Below are 14,356 nucleotides of genomic sequence, written 5' to 3'. Positions count from 1 at the left end.
CCAGCACAGTATGGACTAATATGGTATGGTGGATCACGTGGCTCACTCTGGCGGACTAGAATTTCCTGTGCAGATCTGCCCATCCCCAGACTACAAGGGAATCAGATCATGTAGTTTGGGGTTGTGGTAATATCGGTCAACCAGACCAGGTGAGCACTGGAATTGCATTAGTCTGTATGCGCCTGGGCATCACCTGTGTTTGTTTTCTATTGACTTATCTGTAAATATAAAAAGTTCAATATAGTTTGATGACTTGGCATAAAGTTCGATAAGGGCGATCATTTAGTTCTAAATATTATCAACTCTGTGTGGAAATCCTACTTAATTTCCATGTTTCATAATGGCAATGGCATTCACTCAACAATCTAACCTTTACCAATTTGTGATACACTTGTTGCCCTAATAGACAGGTCAACCCCCTGATGTACATGTCTCTGAAATTGATTACAACGTTGAACATGATGTGGCAGACCAGCACTGTCCCTTACCATGCCATTCTTGCATTTGTTGCTTGTAAGATGAAACGATGATTGGCTCTTAACGCTTCCAATTCCTTCGTTTTCCTTTTTCTTTTATTTTTTTTTGACTCGGTTAATTGGATCCCCCTTTAGAATACTGTCTGTATACAGTCCTTCATTTTTGCAATCTCCTTGACTATATCGTGTATATTTGAACCAGCAAATTTACTAGTTCGTAGTGTCCCCTAAAAATACGGGTTATTGTGTCGGCGAGTCAAATGTGATCTGTACCTCTCTTTATAAACCATACTACTAGTATCTTGATTACAAGAGCCAAACTAACAAGGTGATCAATCGTGGTTCATTGCATACTCACATGGTCTATCGTTCAACTGAATCGCCAACTTTGATAGTTACTCTAACCTCGTACTAGACTATAATCAAGATACCAATATTGTAGAGGTAATCATCAGAGCCAACGTCTGGTACAAATAGATTTACTAATGGCAAGAAATGCTATAATTTAGTAAAGAACAGAGACCGTCGAATCCCAAACACCGTTACGCCACAACCTTCTACAGCATTCTTGTTTCCATGTACTTATTACTCCTCCTCCGGTGGCATTTCATCTTCAATATATCTCACCAGAGATACCCGCATCTCTGTAGTATCGTCACCCCGCAACACATCGCTAACAAAATGCGCTTCGACCTGCATTTGAACCTAGAAAGATACGCCAGAATATGTGAGCCCAGGTGACGTGTAGACCAACGATTTAGAATATTTCGCGGCTTAGTCTACTTACCATCTCTAAAGCACCCCGCAGAACACCACACAAAATATTAGAGAACCACAACTCATCCTGTGCCCTACCATCATCTGGCAACTCAACAAAGTCGGCTAGTGGATTCTCGTCGAAGACAAGAGAAAACTGGTTATTATCACTGGTCCAGTTCGTGACGGTAGGCGAGATGTTGAGAAAGATCTTGAACCCGACCTATTCGAGCATTTGTCAGTCACATATCCTTGAGGTATATGTCTGACATATGATAGATTTAGATCATACTTTTGCGATCATGTCTGCTGTTTCCCGAAAGTTGGAACATCGGCCGACGCCTGACTTTGCCAGAAAGTCTTCGATAAGTCGCATACCAATATTGTAGCCCATCTTGTCGAGCTGTTTGTTCACCTCCTGATAGTTTGAGTCATAGTCCTGACATAGTTGTGCAACAATTGTACCATAAGTCAATGTGACTAACTCCGCATTGACTTTGTCAACCCTCGTTCTAAAAATGTTGCAACATGTTAGTCACAAACACGTTCGCGCTAGTTTTGCTGGATGCAATCGGGTAAATTATTTGACAAGTTAAAAATGGCACTCAGCTTACTGACTTCCATAGCCTACACCGTATGTTGTTAATGAGAATATCACCAATTCAATATCAACAACAATCAACTTACTCTTCACCGATCCTCGAGGCTTTTGTGGCAGACATTCTCGTTTCGGAAACTTCAATTACTTATATTCCTAGAGGACTAATGCAAAGCTTGGAAGAAGGTGTTCCGGCGTGATACGGCAAAAGGCAGGAGTTGAAAGCCCAGCAGGTATCAAAATGTTGTTGATAGATAATCCTCCCCGCCTGAGTCGGTGGATCGACGGGGTACGGGCGGAGCGCAGAGTGGACCGGCGTCTATCGCGGCTAACCTGCTGGACGTTCAGCGCTTGCGTAGAACTAGTACTGCCGGGCGGAAAAGATGAGCGTACTCCGGCCGCGACGAGGTTCCCCTAACACCAGTTTTGGAGCAGTCAATTGCTATCTTCATACAACTTGTCCTGTACAATCCAGCGCCTTTTCTCGTTACAAGTTTCTGAAAATTCTCATTGGGCCAGCAATCCCCAAGTCATTCCAGTAACATGTCTGGAGAAAAACGACCTGCCCAAGAAGCTTTTGGGTCATCTAATCAGCTCGTTGTGAAACGGAAAAAGTCCGACGCTGGTTTGGATAATGGTACTGCCGTGGTTAAAAGCTCGTCGCAGAATGGAACACTTGTGCAAGCAGTATGTGTCTCTTCATGATGACTGTACAGAAGTCGTTTTGAGAAGTCCTCTATTGACCGTGCTGGCAGGTTCCCCGCACCAGTGGGCTCGAGGCGCCGATTATGGAGCTAACAGGTAACGAATTTCGTGTTACTGAGGTGGTTCTGTATGCTTAAATAAGATATAGGTCATTCTGGTGAAATCTTTACTGTCCGGTTCGACCCTACCGCGCAGCATATTGCATCCGGTTCAATGGATAGGTCTATTTGTACGTCGCATCTTTTTAAATTGATGCCAAGCAATCGTATGACGACTAATTTTCCACGCGAGCTATAGTGCTTTGGAACACCTATGGACAATGTGAAAATTATGGTATCTTGTCAGGCCACCGAGGGGCGGTGCTTGACCTACAGTGGTCTCGCGACTCGAGAACGATCTTCTCCGCGTCAGCCGATATGACACTGGCAAGTTGGGACCTGGAAACCGGGCAAAGAATACGTCGCCACGTGGGTCACGAGGAGATAGTGAACTGTCTAGATATTAGCAGAAGGGGCCAGGAATTGTTGGTTAGTGCGAGTGATGATGGTTGTGTGGGAGTCTGGGATCCCCGGCAAAGGGATGCGATTGAATATCTGGAAACGGAACTGCCCATTACTGCAGTGGCCTTGTCGGAAGCAGGAAACGAAATTTACAGTGGCGGCATTGATAACGCGATTCACGTATGGGACCTGCGGAAAAAATCTATCACTTACTCCATGACGGGGCACATGGATACTATCACCTCATTGGAGATTTCGCCAGACTCGCAGACCCTTCTCTCTAATTCTCATGATTCGACTGTACGCACATGGGATATCCGACCATTTGCGCCAACAAATCGACTTATCAAGATGTATGACGGCGCTCCTATCGGGCTAGAGAAGAACCTCGTTCGTGCAAGCTGGGACCCGAAGGGCGAAAGGATTGCCGCGGGAAGTGGTGACAGGAGCGTGGTTGTCTGGGATTTCAAAACCGGAAAGCTTCTTTACAAGCTTCCCGGGCATAAGGGTACAGTCAATGATGTACGATTTTCGCCGAACAGTGAACCCATCAGTAAGTCTTCTTCCGTGGTCTTAGCTGGCTGCCATTCTAATTGTTCTTACAGTTGTTTCTGGCTCATCTGATCGGACCCTAATGCTCGGAGAACTTGGCAAGTGAGGATACACGGATTCCAGGTTATTATGCATCAACGTAATGTCCAGCACGTACTTCAGGACACGATTTCATTTTTGGACAGAGATCAACGTCAGACTCAATGTCTTGTGCGGTACCATGAAGGTCGCTTGACTCGACTAAAGACGGCCTACGCATAGTACTACAGCAAAGATGTGCATCGCTGCAACAAGATCAAGTGAAAACACGAATGATATGATTTATACCGCACATGTGAGATGGCATTACCGAGCAGAGGGTCTCCAAAACTACTCAGAGATCTAGTAATGACCATGGTTTGAAGGATTGGAGTAATGGCCGTGTACCAGATTTCGTTCCGTCAATCATGCCATGAAGTGTAACAACTGACAAGTATAAGTGTCGAACGGGCGGCAGTCCACTAAGGCATCAGATTTACAATTTCATAATAAATATTTTGATATTCTTTGTTTAGTTTTTTTTATTTACCCTAAAAGTCTTGGTTGTCTTTTAAGCAAGTGGCTTTTGATGCGCGACTGCGGCTTAGTACCTCCATAGGGTTTGAATACGTGCTAAAGTGAGGTACAAGCTACTAAGTACTATTAGGCTAGGCAAGGATGTACCAAAGACCATCGGAAGCTTTCCCAATGCTGATTGGCTCTTTGGATGGTTTTAGAGGCTTGTTTCAAATCTAGCTCCATAAGCGAAACATTCGCCTGTATCGTTTGCGGCCCGAAATCTACGGAGTATACATGATTTTGGCATCAGGGACAGGGAAAGGGGACAGTTGTATACGAATGCCAGTCACTCACGATATTCCGATCTGGACTATTCACAGTGTTTTTCTCTCTTGCACAATATATTGTGGTGAATAAGATCAACCCATGTCAAAGTATCTACATCGGACTAGGCCTGGGAAACGTGGGTCGTCCAGGGGTTCGCTCTAGTTATGGCCACTAGTCTTCTGGGTTTACTGCAATCCTTACTCCGTACTCCCTCAGTCTGAGATCCAATGTCACAGGCCTTTGGGGCTCTGTGCTTCCTTCCTTCTCCCTCCCTGGGTCCCCGTCCCTTTTTATTTTTTCCCTCTAACTACTTGAATCTCTCATACAGACCATTACTATTACCTTCACTGGCATCTCCCTTCTATCTTGCTGTAATTCATTCTCATTTCTCGGCCATATTAGATCCACTTCTGGTAGCCTGGTGCTGCCCCTGACCTTTCGTTTACTTTTCTTCTCCCTGGCTCAAGTCACTTTACCAGCTCTGGAATATTGTTCCGTTTACTTTCCCTTTTATATAATCTAAACTTCGCTCTATACTATCTCTAGCGGGATTACAGATGCGAGTCCCATCTACCTCCGCGGCGTCTCCTTAAGCCCTCATTATGGACATTTAGTGGCCAAGGCCCTTGTTATTAGCGCAGTCAAACGCTCACTGCGGCAAATCTACCGCTGTTGCATGCGTTGTGAGCTTTATCGTTTTGAGGGATTTGTTGCCGCATATCTGAACGCTTTCGCTTTCACCATTTTTGTGTGCCATTTCCCCGAAAGCGGAATTAGCTTGTAGCTCATACCGATAAAAGGACAGCAGCGTTCAGTATAGGACGATCTAACAAAGTGCTGACATCAAAACTGTCCGGCGGGTGAAGTTTGCTGGTCGTTACTTTTGTTCGCCATCAGCGCAAATGTGATTCCAGTGACAAGTTATTCATCATGGGATCAGTCCTGTTACCTCAAACAGAATCGCCAAATTCGTATCAGTCGACCTCTCGGGAATTACTTGGTCCATCTTCAGACTTCGGCTACATTGAAAATAACTATGTTAGAAGCTCCCCAGGCTTCCAGGGTAGTCGTGTGCCGTCCGCATCAATGAGACGTGGAGAATATATACCCAATGGACAACGAACTCCTGCTAATAGCGCCGGGCATCAGGGCTATCGCATATCTTCAGCGCCTACTTCACCGCATCAGTTCGCTATAAGCTTGCCGCAATCATCATATGCACCAAGGGAAACTTATTACAGAATCAACGCGCGACCTAGGCCAGAGCAGACCGATTTTGCCGACAGGAACCAGTCGTACATTAGGTCGGAACAGGGAACTCAGGACAATGTTCATGCGCAAAGAGACGTCGGTAGCTCCAATCGTCGCTTACGATCGTTTACCACGAGACTAAAAGAAAAGAATACGAGACGACAGCTTACCACACTTGCCATATCTGCTATTTTCCTAATCCTAGCCCTTTCTCTTTGTAGGTTTGGGTTCGATCTAACCTTCGGCGCTAAAGACATGCTTACCGAATGATACAGTTTTTGCGTTCGCTGTCTCCAAATCGCACCTAGGCCACGAACTTCATATACTTTTGATATTTATGATTCTGATCCTTATTGTTGTCTTTTGTCACTCCCTCATCCGATTTTCAATGAAGGTTTTGCGAGGTTCCAGATCTGCTGTGGCTATGAATCGGATACCAAGCAGGGCGAGGCCAACTGGCTACGCTCAGCCAGAGTATCCCATTCATGTTACTCTCGCTGGGGACGAGGAGATTTTGACTGAAAACAATGGTGCCAGGCGGAGGAAGGTCACGCCCCCGCCTCCAGCGTATGGCCTCTGGAGAAGTAGCGTTGTAAGTGATATATTAAGACACTCTTCGACTGTCCTCTCACAAACCTGTTTGGCTAAGTCATGCATCCCAGAGAATTAATCCAGACTTACTATATTGGCACCGTGTAGCCAGCAATGCCCCCTCTTTGCCGCAACATGCAAACGAGGCACAAGGTTTGGGCGGCAAGACCCCATTACCACGGCCCCCCAGCTACACTTCTGACAATGGTATCGATTATGTGATTGAAGCACAACCCCGATCGCTTACCCAAGGCCCTTCTGCTGAATGACTAGGACGTCAATGATAGTCTTTATGTGGAGCTAGTCGCCACCTCATCTGATGTCGTTCATTCTTTACGTTTCTACAAGAACCAATTTCTTTGCCCGCCACATCATCACCATATGCATATTAGCTATCATTTTGTTAAGATATATCGGGAGGTTCGTTGGGTGTTACAATATTTGTCTTGAGCGGGAGTTATCAGGGCAGAAAAGTAATTAACCATACATAGCAGTGCTGGTCAGTCTATAGTCATCATGTTCATCTTCTTATATGTTCTTTTATCGCGTTGGACGTCCCTCATTTCCTAATTTTATATCTATTTCACTCTTTATACTGTAAAATATGAATGAATGTAAATATTTCGTGCTCCGTATTGAAGATTTGTGAATATCCGACAGAAAAATTTGTGGGCTGCAGCAGACATACATTGGACTATTAGCATATCTGGCGGTTCGGAACTGGCGAGCTGGATTTCTCACGTGCACGATCGCTACCACCATCACTTAAGCAACCATTATACCTCAGGAAACTCCAAAAAGGACTAATTTCTCCGCCAGTGAAACCTCGCCTGTAACGGCTTACAATTGCGCTCCCATGCCACCTGAGGCAGTTTTATTGCTGCCGTAATGCGGTCGGGATGTTGGTACTTACAGATGCCCTTCCTCCGTGCAGAATGGGTGATGAATTGGGTCTTGTTTCTCTCGCTATGGCTTGCCATGGCTTGGGGTATGAGGACAGATCAGCTTAATGAACTCAGGTAAGCGCTTCTTATTAATGTTGTTGTTGCTGTTGCTGTTGTAGTTGGTATAGTTGGTATTCAATTCATGACTGACATGGATTCGCATTCTAGAAAGGACACTGAGCATATGTTCTACCACGGTTTTGACAATTACATTACGCATGCCTTTCCTGAAGATGAACTACGCCCTCTATCCTGCCGTCCGCTAGTTCGCGACCGAGATACCCTTGCGAATGCAGGATTGAACGACGTTCTAGGGAATTACTCTTTGACCTTGATCGACAGTCTATCTTCACTAGCGATACTGTCATCGAGCCCAGACGATGGTGCAAGAGCTTGGGCACATTTCCAGGATGGTGTGAGGGACTTTGTGAAGCTGTACGGTGATGGCTCAGATGGTCCTGCTGGCCAGGGCGAAAGGAGCCGCGGGTTTGACATAGACAGTAAAGTTCAGGTCTTCGAGACAGTCATTCGGGGACTAGGTACGGAGTTCTATTCTACAATAGCTAATTTAAATCTGACATCGGAGCCTTATAGGCGGACTACTTAGCGCTCATTTGTTTTCTGTGGGCGATCTTCCCATTACGATATACAGCCCTCCTGAAGCCGAGGTCACATTCGCTAAAGCTTGGGATAAGACTCCGTTCCCCATAAATAGGCACGGAATCAAATGGGAGAATGGATTCGTTTACAATGGCCAGCTTTTGCGACTTGCTGTTGACCTGGCGAATCGTCTGTTGCCGGCCTTCTATACTGAGACTGGTCTTCCTTATCCCCGGGTCAATCTTCGATATGGAGTCCGACGGCACCCATTCTATGCAAACTCGCCGCTAAATGCCGCCTTCTCATGCGACAATACTAACGACCACGAGAATTGCGAGCCTCGTCGCATTCCTTTGGTGGAAACGACGGAGACATGCAGCGCAGGCGCTGGCAGCTTAGTCTTGGAGTTTACTGTGTTGAGCCGGCTTACTGGAGATGGCCGGTATGAGGAGTTAGGTAAAAGAGCATTTTGGGCGGTTTGGACGAGAAGAAGTGATATTGGGTTAGTTGGGGCAGGTATCGATGCAGAATCGGGTAAATGGGTTCACCCTTACACAGGAGTAAGTTTTCGAAAACTCAAAGTTAATGATACGGAGCTAAGATTTCATGAACCTCAGATCGGTGCAGGTATTGACAGCTTCTTTGAATATGCTTTCAAATCGTATATCCTGCTGTCGTCGGGGGAACGGTTTCCTCGCGATCTCAATAGCTCGTGGCATGCCTTAGACAATGATTTTCCAAACCTGAGCGAGTACGAGAATTCTGCAGAGGCCTTTTTGCAAGCCTGGCAAGAATCACACGCTTCAGTCAAGCGTCATTTGTATCGCGGAGAAGGCTATCAGCACCCACATTTGATTCAAGGAGATATTTTCACTGGCGCCACGCGGGCGTTTTGGATCGATAGCCTGAGCGCGTTTTACCCAGGTCTCCTGAGCTTGGCAGGAGAGTTAGATGAGGCAGTGGGAATCCATCTTCTCACAACGGCTATTTGGACCCGGTTTTCAGGTCTCCCTGAAAGATGGAATGTCGCGACGGGGGATATAGAGGGGGGCCTGGCATGGTACAGTGGCCGGCCAGAATTTGCTGAATCAACATTTTATCTCTATCAAGCCACCAAGGACCCTTGGTACTTACATGTTGGCGAGATGGTACTTCGTGATCTTAAAAGACGGTGCTGGACAAAATGTGGCTGGGCTGGCCTTCAAGACGTTCGCAGTGGTGAGCTCAGTGACAGAATGGAGAGCTTCTTCCTAGGCGAGACGGCTAAATATCTGTATTTGCTCTTTGATCCTTCGCATCCTCTGAACACCATCGACCTGCCGTTTGTGTTTTCCACAGAGGGCCATCCACTCATCATACCCAAGAGTACAACAACTGCCCAGCAGCCCCGCAAGACACAATTATCAGTCAGCAAGCAGACCAATATTGCTGTTTGTCCGATAGCGCCAGTGCCTCCTCTTTTTGGACTCTCATCAACCGCTGCTCGTCCTGACGTTTTTCATGCTGCCAACTTGGCTCGGCTACATTTGATGCCTAGCAGAGGGCCACCGGAGGGACCTATTCTAGACTATGTGAAGGGCCGCCCAAGTGTGACAATGTCTGATTTGTCTTCACCGACAAATTACACATTCTTCCCTTGGACTTTGCCAGCCGAATTGGTACCGTTCAATGCAACGAGCTCGCCAATGACAATTCGCCCCTCACTTGACATTTCATTCCCATCACTTCCTGGCATGTTCTTGGGATCCGGCTCCTTAGAGCGAGTCCAAGATGGCATTCTCATCAAGGCCATCGGAGGGCTCCGGTTGAGCATGGTTCAAGATGTTCCCTCTCAGGATGAGGCTGGTACGAAAAATGCAGAGTTTCGGGTACAGGTGATTAACAATGTGCCACTTGGGAAGGATGAGAAGGTATATATCTCACGGGAGATCACATTCGATGTCCTGGATCCCACTGATCCGAATTTCACTCGCGTGCGCGACTCCGCAATGATTGACATCGTCATTGACGTTATCCCAGAGAACCTCCGCCGAAGGAACTATTCAGACGATCCTCAGGGATCGACTGCTGAGCATAGCTCAAAGCATATCATCGGCGAGTCCTCCGCTGGCGACAAACTTGGAGCCGTAGATCCGTCTGCGTCGAGTGTAAAGAGTGCTTTTTCATCCTTTGTCAATCATGTGTCCTGGTTACTCTGGGACGAGTCGCAACCCCAGTCGGCCTGGCCGTCTGCGGAGAAAAATTCTTTTCTACGACTAACGTTACCCGCTGCTATGGCTTCTGGCTTAGGCTCTGCGCCCATGCCGGATGTAGAAGATTCCTCTACATTTTCTGTGAAAGGAGATCTCCCTAAAAGTCGTCTCCCATGGTCTACGATCTACTTCGCTGATGAGCTCTGTGACCATCGGATCCTACGTGACATCGCACAAAGTCACCAAGTGCTTGTCATCAAGCGAGGCGGTTGCAGTTTCTCGCAAAAGCTGCGGAGTATCGCTGCATATCCACCCTCACGACATGCACTAAGGCTCGTCATTGTTGTCTCCTACGACGAGGAGCCAATCGACCAGGATCCAGAATCCCAAGTTAATCCTTTCTCGGGCCTAGCTGCCGTCCGCGCGGAGCCATATCTTGTTCGGCCATACCTTGACGAAGCTCAAATGACCGCCGGAGGGTTGCCTCGTCGCCATCTAATCAGCCTAGTCATGGTCGGTGGCGGAGAAGAAACATACGAACTACTCCGCCAGGCCACCGACGTCGGCATCAAGCGACGGTACACTGTGCGATCGCAGGGCATACCAGTTAATAACCTATATATCATCTAGATAGACACATAGTTTTGTATAGCTACTGGAACACCAGAATCTCCATACCATACGGTGAGAAAAATGTAAGGCATGAGTACATTCTTGTACTCTTCACCAGGCACAAAATTGGGGCTGGCAATGGTAAGTCGCCACTCTTTGCGCCACAGCATGTTGATTGGTGCAGTCCCTGAGTACAACTTCTTGGTTCTGCCGGGCGGCCTGGAGGTAAAACCCAACTTAGATAAAAGTCTTCCTTGCCGAGTTATGTCCGGCGTATTATATACTTGAGTCCGAATTTTTTTGAAGACCAACATTGGTTTTCAATTCCCGTAAAAGATAAAGAAAAGAAAAGAAAACTAAAGTAAGTGAAAGAAAGAAAAGAAAAAAGAAAAAAAGAACGGAGACAGCATACAGAATCTAGGCTGTCATAATATCCTCTGTTTCCCCGCGTGTAGGTCTATATCGACTGTTCAGCCAGGAACCGAAATCTGGTTCAGAAGGCGAAGTTCAAACCTTTCCACGGGAACCACGCAGCCTGAGCTCCATTTGGAAGAACCGAAGAACAAGATAAATCTATCTCCACTTGCTATCGATCGGATCGGTCCTTTGCATATTTAATACATGCTTGATTTTCCCTTGTATCGACCGTCTTTTCTATTTGACTCTCTCTTGACTCTCTCTTGACTAGATTTTTACCCTTTAATCATTTGGGGCTCTCTAAACTTAGTCATTCAAGCATAGCAGACTTTATAATATAACATACGCAACAAGCACTCAAGATGCATATTCAGGACACAACCATCGTTAAACCCCCAACATTCAATCAACCCGATATCGAACTTGACCCGACAGCTCACACAACAATCACCATCACTACCAACTCCCACCCCTCGGACAATAGTACAACGACCCCGCAACAAACCAAACCTCGCCCGCTTTACTTTGCCTACGGATCCAACCTCTCCTTCACACAGATGCGTCTCCGCTGCACATACTACCCTGATCTCTCATCTAAGCCAGTCGCCATCGCCCGCTTAGATCATTGGCGCTGGTTGATCTGCCAAGCTGGCTATGCGAATGTGATCCCACCCGCCGAGTTACGTGTTGGTCGGGAAGCAGATGATGGTGAAGACGTACCTGTTTCTGGGGACGACGATGCGGTTTATGGGGTCTTGTATGAGATGGACATCGAGGATGAGAGGTTGCTTGATGGCTACGAGGGTATTGACTGGTCGGCGCTGCCGTCGCGGGCTACGCATAAGGTTCCGGCGCATATTCGACCGACGGAACAAGGCCATGGGGACTATAATAAGTGGTATGTTCCGGCTACGGTGACTATGTGGTTGGATGAGGGACAGAAGAAACGGAGGGAGCATGGAGTTATCGAGACCTTGGTTTATGTGGATGAGGAGAGGGTGCGCGTAGGTCCCCCGAAAGACGAGTATATCCCGCGGATGAACCGTGCGATCCGCGAGGCGGAATCTTTGGGATTCCCTAAGAAGTGGGCAGATGAGGTGATGAGAAAGTCGATCCCTTTGAATTAGGCTATTGGTTTTACCTTGTATAGAAAACGTTTCGTGGTGATGTTTGCAACTAGACAAGAGTTGATGACTGAATGATTACAATGGTACAACTTATTTATATAACCACGTGCGATGTAATAAAAAGTTGCCATATTATCGCTATCCATATGCAGAGTCTATAGTATGCTCCAGCAGTAAAAGCGTGATACGAAATTAGATACGCATTCACGTTTCCCCGCATGCCCTAGAAAACAAGTGTATGATGTATATCATTGTTCCGACTTCGTCTAACCCGGTATTCCACCCGACGAGCGAAGGTCAACTCTTAAAACGAAAAACGCCGGGGGTGGAAGGGCAGGCATTGTGCTTCTTAATTTTCTTGAGACATACAGTCCTTCCAATGAGATGCAGCCCATTTCATAATCATCGCTGCATTGTAACGACCGGTCGAGAATCGAATCCGAGCGCCTGGTTGCGGGGAAGCGGATACATGCGTATTTTTCTGTTTTCTTTGGTACAACGAAGCCCGTCTACGGGCAGCACAATCATAATGATCAGGTAAAACAAGAGTCGTTGGTCGTCAATTAATGCTTTTCTTCCTGGCCAGAAAGGAGAGTATAGACCGAAGCAGGAAGCTTTTCCCGTCCCTTAAGAAACTCAAGCTCGAGAATGAAAAGGAAGCTCATGAGCTCGCCACCCATCTTCTTAATGAGTTCACCCGCTGCCCAGGCCGAACCGCCTGTTGAAATATAGTCAGTATTGCTTATTCCTGAAAAGGAAGACTGTCTATGTATAAGAAAACACACCAGTTGCAATTATATCATCCACCACGATCACCTTCTGGCCAGGTTTGATCGAATCAGCCTGCATCTGGAAGAAGTCCTGGCCGTATTCCTTCTCGTAGGCCTGGGTTTCACATGGTCCGGGCAGTTTACCCTGCTTGCGCACAGGGACAAAGCTCGCGCCAAGTCTCAAAGCGAGGCTAGGGCCGATAAGGAAGCCGCGGGCCTCGAGACCAACAATAACATCGGGCTTCTGGTCGCCGTGGTTTTGAAGGATGTGCAACTCTAGACTTCGAAGAAGGGCTTCATGCAAAGTAGGATTGGCAAAAATAGGTAAAATATCTTCGAACAGGATTCCAGGAGACGGGAAGTCGGGGAACTGGCGGAGAGCGGCGCGCAGGCTTATTTTAAGATTGGCGAGTTCGGCGGTGCGGGTGGAAGAGGAGGGGGACTGTCCGGCGACTTGGGCGGCGGCGGCATCAGGCTGTTGGGGAGAATTAAGAGTTGGTTGGGACATTATGAGAAGAAGGGAAAAAGAAAAGGGAAGAAAAGAAGGAGGAATAGAAGGCAGGAGGGTGAAGGTGGTTGAAAAGTAAAATAGTCAATTCGAAGTGATAAGCACGAGCGGGAGGGAAAAGGAAAAAAAAAAAATTGACCCCTCGAAGATCTTGCGTTGGCGTATGAACTGTGAATGCCGATGTATTTTACAGTATTACAGCGAAAAGTACTTACCCCTCTCAGCACAATCGACCAGGCATTACTGTATATATATTGAAGATGTGTTGTATGTTATGATTTCATTCCATTCCAATCAGAAAAGTAAATCTATAGATCTCTGTTTGCCCGTTTATTGCTCCCAGGCTGAGGGGCCCAATTTGTTAAAACTTAAGCCATATCTCGCGTCTTTCTGTGCTAGTTTTCGATAATACCGCAAATACACGCAGTGGAAACTAAAATATGTACCCCTCTCGATGACTTGTTTCGTTGTTAAAGGGTCTAGAATCCATCAATCAGTCACTTCACAGTGAATCAATTGATGTTGACATATTTCCAGTATTGCTACTGCTGATCTACTAATTGTTCCGAGTTTACCATGTCGTTACCCCTTCTACTCCCATTTGCCAGGACCAATGGTCTCATACTGATCCATGATATATATACAGACTACTAGTATTTCAGCCCCTCCCCATGAGCCATGATGCAAGTTTCTTGCGTTGTCTGCAAGCCTGTCTTTTCTTTTCTTTTTTTTTTCTTACGTCTCTTTTCCTTCCCCTTTCTCTCGGTGGCACTCCTCTGCAGGCAATAAAATGGAGGATAGTGAGTAGTAGTGTTGCCTAGCCTAACCGGTTCAATGAATGAAACAAAGAATTGCAGTATTTAACATGAACGGTTCAGTTCAACATGAATATA

At 46.6% G+C, this 14,356-nt stretch overlaps 6 protein-coding genes across 6 annotated transcripts; 4 read left to right on the top strand and 2 right to left on the bottom strand.

Moving 5' to 3' along the window:
- Nucleotides 1-845: 845 nt before the first annotated feature.
- Nucleotides 846-2,083, bottom strand: BDV38DRAFT_172682 (TRAPP complex core subunit BET3). The gene is made up of 5 exons (XM_032051962.1): nucleotides 1,920-2,083; nucleotides 1,851-1,859; nucleotides 1,525-1,744; nucleotides 1,264-1,455; nucleotides 846-1,181 (listed from the first exon to the last, which is right to left on the bottom strand). The coding sequence occupies exons 1-5, from the start codon at nucleotides 1,952-1,954 to the stop codon at nucleotides 1,062-1,064; spliced, it is 576 nt and encodes a 191-aa protein (XP_031910022.1). The 5' UTR covers nucleotides 1,955-2,083; the 3' UTR covers nucleotides 846-1,061.
- A 290-nt stretch (nucleotides 2,084-2,373) lies between these two features.
- BDV38DRAFT_286299 (WD40 repeat domain-containing protein) lies at nucleotides 2,374-3,693 on the top strand (the record flags this gene model as incomplete). The annotated part of the gene is made up of 5 exons (XM_032060639.1): nucleotides 2,374-2,517; nucleotides 2,586-2,631; nucleotides 2,684-2,764; nucleotides 2,833-3,588; nucleotides 3,641-3,693. 5 exons carry the CDS (start codon nucleotides 2,374-2,376, stop codon nucleotides 3,691-3,693), a joined length of 1,080 nt encoding a protein of 359 aa, XP_031910021.1.
- Nucleotides 3,694-5,133: 1,440 nt separating this feature from the next.
- On the top strand, nucleotides 5,134-6,815 carry BDV38DRAFT_172658 (uncharacterized protein). The gene is made up of 3 exons (XM_032051961.1): nucleotides 5,134-5,919; nucleotides 5,978-6,294; nucleotides 6,365-6,815. The coding sequence occupies exons 1-3, from the start codon at nucleotides 5,382-5,384 to the stop codon at nucleotides 6,560-6,562; spliced, it is 1,053 nt and encodes a 350-aa protein (XP_031910020.1). The 5' UTR covers nucleotides 5,134-5,381; the 3' UTR covers nucleotides 6,563-6,815.
- A 92-nt stretch (nucleotides 6,816-6,907) lies between these two features.
- Nucleotides 6,908-10,833, top strand: BDV38DRAFT_256777 (glycoside hydrolase family 47 protein). The gene is made up of 3 exons (XM_032055543.1): nucleotides 6,908-7,312; nucleotides 7,406-7,776; nucleotides 7,832-10,833. The coding sequence occupies exons 1-3, from the start codon at nucleotides 7,182-7,184 to the stop codon at nucleotides 10,657-10,659; spliced, it is 3,330 nt and encodes a 1,109-aa protein (XP_031910019.1). The 5' UTR covers nucleotides 6,908-7,181; the 3' UTR covers nucleotides 10,660-10,833.
- Nucleotides 10,834-11,021: 188 nt separating this feature from the next.
- Nucleotides 11,022-12,306, top strand: BDV38DRAFT_172639 (gamma-glutamylcyclotransferase family protein). The gene has a single exon (XM_032051960.1). It carries the CDS (start codon nucleotides 11,421-11,423, stop codon nucleotides 12,183-12,185), a length of 765 nt encoding a protein of 254 aa, XP_031910018.1. The 5' UTR covers nucleotides 11,022-11,420; the 3' UTR covers nucleotides 12,186-12,306.
- Nucleotides 12,307-12,748: 442 nt separating this feature from the next.
- On the bottom strand, nucleotides 12,749-13,463 carry BDV38DRAFT_273912 (adenine phosphoribosyltransferase APT1; the record flags this gene model as incomplete). Its single annotated transcript, XM_032057758.1, has 2 exons — nucleotides 12,749-12,903; nucleotides 12,971-13,463. 2 exons carry the CDS (start codon nucleotides 13,461-13,463, stop codon nucleotides 12,749-12,751), a joined length of 648 nt encoding a protein of 215 aa, XP_031910017.1.
- Between the last annotated feature and the right edge of the window lie 893 nt (nucleotides 13,464-14,356).

The sequence above is a fragment of the Aspergillus pseudotamarii genome, assembly GCF_009193445.1.
Source record: "Aspergillus pseudotamarii strain CBS 117625 unplaced genomic scaffold BDV38scaffold_59, whole genome shotgun sequence".
Classification (NCBI taxonomy): Eukaryota; Fungi; Ascomycota; class Eurotiomycetes; order Eurotiales; family Aspergillaceae; genus Aspergillus; species Aspergillus pseudotamarii.
Note: the sequence above shows the minus strand (reverse complement) of the source record. Positions and strands in the feature narration are given on the sequence as shown.

What these genes read in the sequence shown, in the direction of transcription:
- BDV38DRAFT_172639 (XM_032051960.1), top strand. Translation starts at nt 11,421, where the DNA reads ATGCATATTCAGGACACAACCATCGTTAAACCCCCAACATTCAATCAA.
- BDV38DRAFT_172658 (XM_032051961.1), top strand. Translation starts at nt 5,382, where the DNA reads ATGGGATCAGTCCTGTTACCTCAAACAGAATCGCCAAATTCGTATCAG. An exon ending in AATCCTAGCCCTTTCTCTTT is followed by an intron (nt 5,920 to 5,977) that starts GTAGGTTTGGGT and finishes CGAATGATACAG; the next exon opens with TTTTTGCGTTCGCTGTCTCC. An exon ending in GCCTCTGGAGAAGTAGCGTT is followed by an intron (nt 6,295 to 6,364) that starts GTAAGTGATATA and finishes CATGCATCCCAG; the next exon opens with AGAATTAATCCAGACTTACT.
- BDV38DRAFT_256777 (XM_032055543.1), top strand. Translation starts at nt 7,182, where the DNA reads ATGCGGTCGGGATGTTGGTACTTACAGATGCCCTTCCTCCGTGCAGAA. An exon ending in GATCAGCTTAATGAACTCAG is followed by an intron (nt 7,313 to 7,405) that starts GTAAGCGCTTCT and finishes TTCGCATTCTAG; the next exon opens with AAAGGACACTGAGCATATGT. An exon ending in GACAGTCATTCGGGGACTAG is followed by an intron (nt 7,777 to 7,831) that starts GTACGGAGTTCT and finishes GGAGCCTTATAG; the next exon opens with GCGGACTACTTAGCGCTCAT.
- BDV38DRAFT_172682 (XM_032051962.1), bottom strand. Translation starts at nt 1,954, where the DNA reads ATGTCTGCCACAAAAGCCTCGAGGATCGGTGAAGA. An exon ending in CAGCAGACATGATCGCAAAA is followed by an intron (nt 1,456 to 1,524) that starts GTATGATCTAAA and finishes ATGCTCGAATAG; the next exon opens with GTCGGGTTCAAGATCTTTCT. An exon ending in TGCGGGGTGCTTTAGAGATG is followed by an intron (nt 1,182 to 1,263) that starts GTAAGTAGACTA and finishes GTATCTTTCTAG; the next exon opens with GTTCAAATGCAGGTCGAAGC.